The following is a 10,857-nucleotide window of genomic DNA, read 5'->3' as shown; positions in this document are numbered from 1 at the left end:
GTTTCTATTTGTAACTGACTCTTCTTTGACATCTGTCAGCAATAAGGGAGATGTACACTAATAGAACAAACAGAGCAATCTAAATAAGGAAGCACACACAGAGGGTGTTCCTACCCAACAGGACTTACCTAACGCTGATGTTTTCTCTGCAGGTTCACAGCCTGTCTTCTCATCTCAAATTCTGAACAACTCACTGAGGTCTCACTCTGTTTAAAAAAAAAGGATGAGTAAAATGGTATACACTGTGTTTACCACAACTTCGCTGACTTCCTGTGTTACTTCTACTTCATCTCTCTCTCTCTCGCGCGCGCTCTCCTCCCCCTTTTTGTTTTCTCAACACTTACAGTTAGCGGAAAGATAGAGACTTTTCTACTTCTTCATTTTAACATTTCACTGATGTTGCCGACAGATAAGGGGCCGGGATCACAAACGAAGCAAAAATAACCACACTTCTGCTTTTGCATCCATATTATGGCCTCATGAAATCATCTTACAAACAGCAACAAAAAAGGGAATATAATCCCACGGTGACGCATGACAGCATGTGTGTGTGTGTGTGTGTTTGTGGGCACAGCCTCATCCCATATTCTTATGTGTGTTTCTCAGGTCTCTCATCTTTTGGTGTTTCCCCTCTGTTTGATCTCCAGTTCCAGGAGACCTTCCTACACAAGACTTTTGTGGGAGGTTCAGTGAAATTTCAGCGAAAGTTTAGCATTATAAAAAGTTAAAAAAAACAAAAACAAAACACTAAAAGCGTTATTTTTTAAATGATGCCTTGCTTCATGCACGACATAATTTTTTTTTCCACTCCAGTATGACACTTAAAAATGAATAAATAAAAGAAGTGAGAGGAAACACAGAAAAAGGATCATTTCTTTATTTTGTCTAATTTTTCTTTTTTTTTTTTTTTTACCCAGGTGCAGCATCAAAGTGGCTTTTCCATAGTGAATGAATATTCAGTGAATGGAGAGTTACAAGGCATTGCTGCTTCACTTGAAGTATACAGTGCTGAAACCATCCCTCCTTCCAATATTACAGTTTATGTCACCATCTGGTACCATCATATTACCATCAAATTAAAAGAGCAAAGTTTTCCTGGGGGAGCGTTAATTACTTTCTCATATATTCAGTAATTTTGCATTTCACACCACAATGTACCTGATATTCCACTTTCAAATCACTTCTGTTACTTTTTTTCTACTGCCTTTACTGACAGTCCCTCATGCTCTAAGCAATCCCACTCACAGGTGAAAATGAAACATCTCAGGGGAGAGCTAGTGATGTAATATAACCTGAGTAAAAAGTTGTCTTTGTTTCAGGTAAAAACTCAAACAGGATAAGATCCAGTCTGGGTTAAATAAACCATGTATTTTTCTAAGAGCCCAGGAGAGTTTCTGGAATTTACTTCATGTATGAAATGGAGTTACTCTTGACAGTTGATTAGAAAGAAAAAAAAATGCTGTAAATGTACTATGTGTTTCCATCATCCTAATCCTAATCTCATGTGCTGTGTTCTTAATGTGTGTCACACAAACACTGAGTACACTGGGCCCTGTGTAAAAACACGGCATGGGATTGAAAAGATCACTGTCGTGGCCTCGTTAATTACGCCAGCAAAGTCCATCCCGCCAGCGAGCGCACTTCTCGTTGCCGTCGGGTCAAAGTTTGGAGAACTGAATTAGGTTCCTGTTTATCTCTGCAACACTTCTGCAACCTGAAGCGAGAGAAACCGAATGTCAGCTTTGCACCGATGTGACATGAACTTCTCAAAAACGACCGATCTTGGTCTGCACACTGTAACCTCGCAGTCCGCTCTGCAGGAAGAACTTTCTGGAACACGACAGAAGATTTCCAGAACACACGCTGGGGTTATCTTACGTGCTGCGTCGGCACAGACTCACCGGACAGAGCCATGGACAGACGAAACTCGTCGTTCAGGATCTGCAGCACCTCCCTCACCCCTTCTTCACCCTGTTCGACAAAAGTCAGTCAGTCAGTCAATCTACACATGGTTTGGATTGAACTGTGGTTATGCCAACCCCCCTACACATATAGACACACACCCACACACAAACACAGACAGACAGCTACCTTGTATGCAAGGCCCCAGATTGCTGGCCTTCCGATAAACACACACTTGGCTCCCAAGGCCAGGGCCTTGAGCACATCGCTGCCCGTGCGGATCCCACCGTCCATGTATACCTCGATCCTGCCTTGCACTGTGTCCACGATCTCTGACAGACAGTCTATCTGTGGGCAGGTGGAGGGGGCGAGGGACGGAGGGGGGAGAGATAAAGGTGGAGAGAAACGGAGACATGCCTTAATAAAAATGGTTCTTCAATCCAGTGAGGCAAGGTACACTTTGGACATTTATCGAGATGGCCATTTTAGAGATTCTGGCCGTTGTGTTTTTCGATTAAAAAAAAAAAAGTCTTAATGAGCAGTAACGTGGGGAGGGAATGTGTTAAACATTTAATGTAGTAAACATCGCAGTAAAATACGTAATACACTGGGTAAACCTTAAGTAACAAAGAATTGCAGGAATTGAACCGTTAAAATTATGACATGTTACAGTTGTAAGGCTTCGCTTTTATGAGGCAATGGAATCTGTATTGTCTGGGGCATAAAGAAACCATGTTCCTCTGTCTCTCACCGTAGCCGGCCCTCCATCAAGCTGTCGCCCGCCGTGATTGGACACTATGATGCCTTGTACACCGTGCTCCACAGCCAGCTCTGCATCCTCCTTGGTTAGGATGCCCTTAATGATAATTGGCAGGCGTGTGAGGGATTTCAGCCAATAAACATCCTTCCAGCTAATGGATGGGTCCAGAGTGTTGGCAGGGATCCCGTATTCCTCTGGTCCTGCATTCTCCTGTAGGGAGCGAGAGTATACCAACAGTTAGGAACACACACACACACACATACACAGAATACATGAATATATTCATGCGCACAGAAAGGCATGCTATACAAGTGTACATGTTATAGGATGAATACATATATGTGAACATATATGTGAACAAAAACATTTTTAATCTGATTTTATACAATATTGGAATCTTAGGGGGAAGCATCTACACTGTTTGGAAAATCTCAATATGTTTATTATTACCTGGAAGACTCCATCAAAATTTTTGACCTTGAGGTGAGGTGGGAGTTTGAACTGGTTGCGAATGTCGTTGCGGCGTTTTCCAGTGTATGGTACATCCACGGTCAGGACGAGGGCTTTGTAACCGAGGGCTTCCACCCTGTGAACAATCTGCTCAGACACTTTGCGGTCACGGTAAACGTACAGCTGGAACCATCGGTAACCGTTGGGTGCCGCGGCAACAATCTCCTCCACGGAACACGTGGAATAGGTGCTGGTGATGTAGCAGGTGTTTACAGCCTCCGTAGCTATCGGCAGGTGGGTAAGGGAGAGAGAAAGAGGGAGAGAGAATGAGAGAGAGAGAGAGAGAGAGAGAGAGAGAGAGAGAGAGAGAGAGAGAGAGAAAGAGAAAGAGAGAGACAGAGAGAGAGAAACATCAATGTGGGAAATACCGCTTGAAAACAAAAAATATAAACATCACAATATCGCCATCTAGTGGCTAGACTACAGATAGACCATCTAAAAAAAAGCAACATGTAAGACCTTGTTTCTAAAATGCCAAGAACCAAGAACACTGCTCTGTAAGATAAATTCAGTATAATTACCAGCCTTTTTGTTACATTCATTATCGCTGTATGGCCACTAAACTGATTTGTCCGACATGTGTTTGTGTATCTTTAATCAGTGAGCCAATGTTCCTCTCACCTCTGGCAGTGGCCATCTCACCCTCATGCCAGGCCAGGCAGTGAAACGCAGTGGGTGCGATGCCCACTGGGAAGCTGATCTCAGTACCCAGCACCGTGGTCCGAGTGTCGCTCACAGACACGTCCCGCAGAATCCGTGGCCTCAGGCGGATGCTACAAAAAAAAAAAATTATAAAAAGAAGAAGAAGAAAAAAAAAAAAAAAAAAAGACAGGAAGCCACAATGAATATAAACTTAAGACAGCTGTTATTATCATCTGCCAAGAGCGTGATATTACGTGTTGGTAATGGAACCGAGCGTAGATGAAAAGGGAGAAACGGCACCGTTTGTAGGCCAGCAGGTTGTCATCTCTCGTGCAGCACTCGTCAGCGCCGGCTGCGTAATAGTCCCAGGTCGCCTTAGACAAATGCTCCTTGGCATACTCCTCAAAATCAGTGAGACATACCATAGCCATCTCTGCACAGCGACCTCCCTCTCTGCACAAGGACAGTATTATCATCTCTCTTATCGTAAGAGCCCTGATTCTCAGTCAGGTGAGAGAAAGAAAGCTTGTTTGTCAAAAGTGGAGCTTAGCTTTGGCACAGTTATGCCCAAACTGTAATAATCAGAGCTTGTTAGATGCATGCATAGAGAACTGAAACTGAGAGAACTGTTTTGAACTCCAGATGTTTGGTAGGTTTTCAAACGTTCAGCAAAAACGAAACTAAATGAAATTAAGTACAGTACGCTGTTATTTACAAAATAAATAAATAAATAAAATAAATGAGCCAACATTTATCTATCAAGACACAGTTTCACATGTTCAAATACAGAGCTGAGCCTAAGCTAATTTCTCACACGTTTTTCATCATGAATGAATCTCAGAAAACACCGTAAAGACATTTAAGAAATCTTAACATCAAAATAAGAATGATTCGATTTCCCGTCATGGTAACTTTAACCTTACTTGAAGCAAGTTCGTGCAGCACAAGGTCAAAGAGATACAGGCCGCTTTCGTGAACCGATTTCCCCCTGTGTGTATGTGAGCAAAACAGTCATTTACATATTCAACAGACTGAATAATGAGGGTGGGAACTAACCCTCAAACCACGGTTAAGGATTCTTTTTTTTTTTTTTTTTTTTTTTTTTTTGAGGAAAAGTAGAATGTACAAAGATGCAAATGTGTTTTCTGCTGTAATTCTGCATGAAACGTGTATTGTTTATCACACAAACAAATTATTTGCAGTATTTCTCCCTCACAAGTGCTACGATTCCATTTCAACTCCAACTTGAGGTTAATAGTTAAAGCCACATTACACAAACATGTTCCAGGCCTCGCCGGAACAGCCCTGAACTACGGACTCTATAATACATTAACCTTCTCAGCCAGGATTGTAGCCAGACATAAATCCATTCATCACCATATTAATCAAACAAAAACAAACTTCAAACAGTCAAAACAAGAACAATGGAAAACACGTAACAAAATCGCCGTACACTTCTGAAAAAGCCTGACCCTTTGGGCGGTACAGTATTCAAGCTTAACCACAAAAATGTGAAACTGCTAACCGTAACATATTTGCCAACATATAAGTCTATACTTCCAGTAAGTACATCTATTTTAATCACTTACCACTCCAGTCAACAGCATTGCCTCTGTAATGGAATCTCTGCTCCCACAGAGTGACACTGAGTGCCCTTTGTGTGATGAGAATAGATAATACTACCACAGATTAACACTGACAGTGAACGGGACCCCAGGATGACTCGCTTCTTCATTGTGTTTACATAGCCTGGAAATGTGCTGATTGGTGAGCAGATGGCCACACTGAGAGACATTTCTGTCTCTGTGTGTGTGTGTGTGTGTATGTGAGAGAGAGAGAGAGACGATGACCCTTGCTGAATTTTTCTTCCCCATAACCATGTTTATAATTCGGGTAATAATTTATGATAGAAGTGAATGTGTTTTATATTTTACTCTACCAGTCTTGCTCTATCAACTTGTACTATAAATGTGTATTTTTTTTTGGTAAATGTTTAACCAGCCCAAACTAACCAATTAAAGGCCTTAATCCACTTCTATCATGTTCCCTTGCTCTTCTCAGGAAGGGAAAATATTGCATGGTAATCATTATGTAGACTCAGCTACAGCAGGAAGACACAACTCAGACTACAGTTCACAGGTCCCGCTGGAGTGCACATGTCCATTTCTCAGGTAAAAAAACTCAGTCTCTAGTTGTTAGAAGAACTAGTGCTTCTAAAAGTCCATAGCCTCTACAGAAACTGCTTACTGACCAACACTGCTCAGAATATTCCCTTAAAGACATTCCAGACATATTCAGAATTTCTAATGCCACAAAGGAATTCCACCATCATACACTTCTGGCCTCCCATTGCTGTCATAAAGAGATCAGCTAAGAACCATGAGGAAACTAGTGATTATGCTCACTTGAGAAAAGCCAGTAAATAATGTCAGATTATCTATATTATCTTGAAGAAATGGCTTTTGTGTGAACAAAGACAAAAATGAAGCCTGATTTTTCTGTGACAGGAGAGGTTGCTTTGAGACATCAGGTGTACAGAGAATTTGTTAGAGTCAGCAATCTTGTTGAAAATCGGCTGTGAGGATAGAGCCAGGAATATTTTAAGAGATGGAGTTAGACTAACAGGGTTAAACTAACACCTCCTGCTGTATGAACTGGTTTCAGGGCCTAGACAGCCGTTTGGTCTCGCACATCACACTTCATAAAACAACAGCCTGCTCTATGCAGTAGTAAGAATCCTCACTCATTAAGACACTTTCACGTCAGGCAACGCTCTGCTTACTGCACTGGTTCCCACCAAATACAAACTGGATTTTTAGATTGATTTTTAGATTTCAGTTGGTCTCGTCTTCCACTCTAAATCCCTGCTTAACTCTTTCCCACTTTCTCCATTCCTAGTCTCTCTCGTCTCACTTAAGTTACTGTTTCGGTGGATTAACTTACCGAGCGGCAAGCTCTACAGAAATCCGGACCCAAGAGCATTTTAATGCTCTTTAAATTCTATGGGTCAACTGCGTCTAACATGACAGTTCTAGCCCTGCGGGAAGTTACAAAACAGCGCTCTGAAGACAGATACTTTCCTGCTGCAGAACTTTCTCATTCCATTTCCAACGAACTATATCGAGAGGACAAGAAAACGTGTTTCTAGTAGGCAAGTCTTTACTTATCCATATATGTTTCTCAAAGCGGAACACCTACAACGTCTATCCTCTCGTCAATTCGGCTCGCAGCTGACTACAATGAAGCCTCACTCTATTTTACGACCGTGAAAAACTCATGCGCGAATTCTTTCTGGAAACTGTTTTTTCATTGTGCGCGCTGATTTAGGGCACAAACTAGGTAGTGTAATTTTAGAAAATAGAACAGGACTCAAATAAATAACTTGAAGGTTTCCTACAGGGCAAAGCAATTTCCCCAAACAAACGTCATTTTTCAGAGATGCTATATTGCTTAAACAAGATGTACCACATACTCGTCAGTAAATTGCCAGTAGCCTAGGCTACGATTTGTGGATCTACAATAATAAAAGACCAAACATGAAATCCAGATCGATGTTTTGTCATTGTTTCACAACATAATTAATTGCGCAAGTCGCCTTACAGCAATAATAAACCAGACAGGAAAAAAGTGATCGTACCTAAATTAAGCAGCCTGTTAGCCATCTGCAATTTTTACACACCCCCAAGTGGCGTAGCTGAAGATATTTGGCGCAGTCTGCGCAAACACTGCCTGAATTTTCACTAAAGGTTCGTAAGTGCTGAGAACTTATTAAAAACAGAATGAACGAAACATTAATAAAGTTTTAAAAAAAAAAAAAGTAAGATTATCTTATAGTGTTCGTCTGCATTATCCAAAGTGTTCTAGAAGCGTTTGTTGTCATGCAAATTGCTATAAACTACTTGTAAAAATATAGACATAAAAGAAGAAACAACAACAACAAAACTCCATCAGCCTGAACTACATGGCACCCATACTGTTTATCTGTACTATCCATTCGGATCCTTGGGTTTTCTTAGATTTTTTGTTGATTTTTTTTTTTTTAAATTCAAACCAGACAAAACGTTTTCTTTGAAGATGTTGTTTCTCCCCAGACTGAAACTCAGAGTCCTTGCGTCACTTTTTGTGCTCTGTGGGGTAAACTAACGATAAGGAATTTGAGTCTGTATGGCTTTTGACAGATTAAGAGTCAACTACTTAACTGTTTCGTTGTTGTTTGATAAAAATTTGCTGGGTCAGTCGGATCTTCTCCTAGCTCTAAATCTGGGTAGTTTTATATCTTTTTAAATTTCGAATTTATAGGGGGGGGGGGGTGGGGGGGGGGGGGCGCTACCACAATTTTGCCTACTTCTCAACTGCTAAAACTGTTCGTTCCAATCCCGGTTTATGTACATCACCAGTTCTTCCGCTTTTGAAATGTTCCTCGCAATTAGAGGATTTCTTAAACTGGAGAAACGCAAGGGTCTGCGCGACATCTTGTGAGGATCTCGCAACCGATCTAAATTAACAGTTGACATTACTTGTCAAGGTAATCTTAGCGAACTTGTGAACTGCCGAATAAAGGCCAATTTAAAGTTTTAAAATTGATATAGATTTATAGAAAACGGTTCTCTCTCTCTGAAGACCAGCAAGAATTAGCTCTAGTTTTAATCTATCACATCCAATATTCAATATATTTGATTCAAAAAGGTCTGCATACTCTGTGGCAATACTCATGCCCTATGACTAAAAGGTCACTACGTCTCAGTCTAATAAACTAACAAATGAGAAATTACTTACCTGTTACAACCTAAAATGCTCATTTTACTGTGGAATCTGCAAACACCGAGGAGTCACTACCTGAAAAGAAACGTTTTACAGAAAAAAAAACACGTGAGTGATACGTTTATCAGTTTAATGTGACGTTGATCGGAATTGTAATTTTGGTTCTATTCCAATATTCTTCATAAAAACTGCGATACGTGCTCAGTATCTTTCACTGTCTCACAGGGTATGAACATTTTTTATCGAAGGACACTGGATGGCGGTAGAGGAGGCAAGAAAACACAAACATGCTGAAATACGCAGAAAGTTTTAGATTGGGTAGAGCGGTTAGGGAGACTGGACAACATGGCGTTACGCTGCAGAATTTTATCAGCGATACGTTCTACAGTCATCTTGGCCGGTCGCAACCTCATCAAATTTATAATGGAATTCTCTTGCACTACTACATGTGCAAACACCTAATTTGCATTTTTAGGCTTTGAACCACCTTACCATTCACCAACTACCATCGACCTATTATAATTTTAACCATGATGTGTTCCATCTCTCCTGTTTGATTATTAATAAGAGTGAGTTTCCAGTGGTAACTTCTGCATGCTTTTTTATTACACTGTTTCCCAGAATGTTGTTTGTTGTAGAGAGAGCTTGTTTTATGAATGTGGCTTTGTGTACTGTTTGTAGGTTGTGAATGGTTAGAGTTGACACCTACACCACTCTACACGTGGGCCATTTAACTGCTTTCAGTTAGTTGTAAAAGCACATTGTTGTGGTACACTTCTAGAAAAATTTTCTGTTTTTTACGCTAATACAATATATTTACCAAACTGTCGTTCCAACACTCTCAGTGTTCTCAGGGATTATTATGAATTTATACATACATGTCTTCTTTAAATTTTAAAGTGAGTAAACTTTTAAGTTTTATCCTGTATAATTTCTCAGTGTATCATATTTGTATTTATTTGTTTATTTCTACTTTTGTCAGTGTTTATATGTAAAAATCATCTGTGTTTTTAGTTTTATGCCGTGTTATCTCTCTGTCTCTGGTGAGTGTCCAGTTCATATGCGACGGCGAGCAAACAGATGAAGTTATAAACGTCTTACCTTGTCATTGAAGCTCTCTTGCTTGGATCCTGTGACCTGTTCTCTTGTCCTCCCCGAACACGTGTGTACCATAGGGTTGTACCAGGAAGGCCTAAACCCCTCCCATTAGAAATGGGCTATTCCCTTACCTTATGACCCTGTCCACAGACTCTCTCTCTCTCTCTCTCACATACACACACACACACACACACACACATACACACATACAGCTGTTAAGCCCCACTGTCAGCACTCTGGCTTCAACCCTCTCATTGTACATAGCTAAAAAAAAAAGGGGGGGGGGCAGATAGTCACTTTTTGTCTCAATTGTCTGTTGAGTCAGTGTCAATGTAGGGATCCGTACATGTAATGGATAGGAGACTGTGTCTTTAGGTTAAAAATTACGTACAATACTTGAATTTGAAGGTCATGATTCCATTGAATTACTTTTGACTGCAGTGATTATTCCACTGTCACGATACTGTGGTCAGAAATTTTGTTTTTATCTTTTATATGTAAAACTAAGAGGGAAGATCTTATTTTTGAAATTGGAACCAGAGTAACACTTTGGTATAAGAAATCATTTTCAGGCTAACCTGAGCTTCAGTTAATCTTTCTAAATCCTGGTTTGTTTTTTTTTTTGTTTTTGTTTTTTTTTTTTTTACACAGTTTCTGTAAAACACTCCGACATACAATTTCATTTAAAACCTGTTCACGCTGTGAGCACCCCGAAGCTAAATTAAATGCTCTCGGTTCTTTTTAAAATCGGGTTATTTCAGCCTGATGATCTCGGTCCGAAGACGAATGGCTTTACGTTTCACTTCGCCCTGTCTGGGGTTTTTAGTTTTGGTTTTGCCTTGAGACGGGGAAGAGGGTAAAACCCCTGTGTTGAAGACAAAGTCAGGTTGTTTGGACGGTCTCCGCTGAGGGACACAGATTGGTGGCTGCGGCCCCTTCAGTGAGGTGTAAATTGTGTTAATCCACAGCTGGCTCTGATGTTGATCGCATATCTTTCCATCTCACTCTTTCTCTCTTACTTTCTTTTGAGCGTGAGGTGTTGAGTTTGTGTGTGTGTGTGTGTGTGTGTGTGTGTGTGTGTGTTTTCTTTTGGGTAGAAAACCTTTTTCACATGCTGCTGTTGCTTTCTCTGACCTAGGGCCACAGGATCGGCCTTCACAACATGTGTGTTAGATTGTGTGAGG

General features: G+C 40.7%; 1 protein-coding gene across 5 annotated transcripts; it reads right to left on the bottom strand.

The window, feature by feature from the left end:
* Positions 1-863: 863 nt before the first annotated feature.
* On the bottom strand, positions 864-8,655 carry hao2 (hydroxyacid oxidase 2 (long chain)). 5 transcript variants are annotated; one of them, XM_030785852.1, is made up of 9 exons: positions 5,404-5,574; positions 4,738-4,802; positions 4,115-4,267; positions 3,794-3,945; positions 3,113-3,396; positions 2,654-2,872; positions 2,092-2,250; positions 1,902-1,971; positions 864-1,714 (listed from the first exon to the last, which is right to left on the bottom strand). In XM_030785852.1, the coding sequence occupies exons 3-9, from the start codon at positions 4,243-4,245 to the stop codon at positions 1,659-1,661; spliced, it is 1,071 nt and encodes a 356-aa protein (XP_030641712.1). In that variant the 5' UTR covers positions 4,246-4,267; positions 4,738-4,802; positions 5,404-5,574; the 3' UTR covers positions 864-1,658. The 5 variants fall into 5 exon arrangements, 4 of the variants coding, with proteins under 4 accessions (XP_030641712.1, XP_030641708.1, XP_030641709.1 ...); XR_004025619.1 differs by lacking the exons at positions 4,738-4,802; positions 5,404-5,574 and adding an exon at positions 8,591-8,655 and having other exon boundaries at positions 2,092-2,246; XM_030785848.1 differs by lacking the exons at positions 4,738-4,802; positions 5,404-5,574 and adding an exon at positions 8,591-8,655.
* Between the last annotated feature and the right edge of the window lie 2,202 nt (positions 8,656-10,857).

The sequence above is a fragment of the Chanos chanos genome, chromosome 10 (genome assembly GCF_902362185.1).
Source record: "Chanos chanos chromosome 10, fChaCha1.1, whole genome shotgun sequence".
NCBI classification, from domain to species: Eukaryota; Metazoa; Chordata; class Actinopteri; order Gonorynchiformes; family Chanidae; genus Chanos; species Chanos chanos.
Note: the sequence above shows the minus strand (reverse complement) of the source record. Positions and strands in the feature narration are given on the sequence as shown.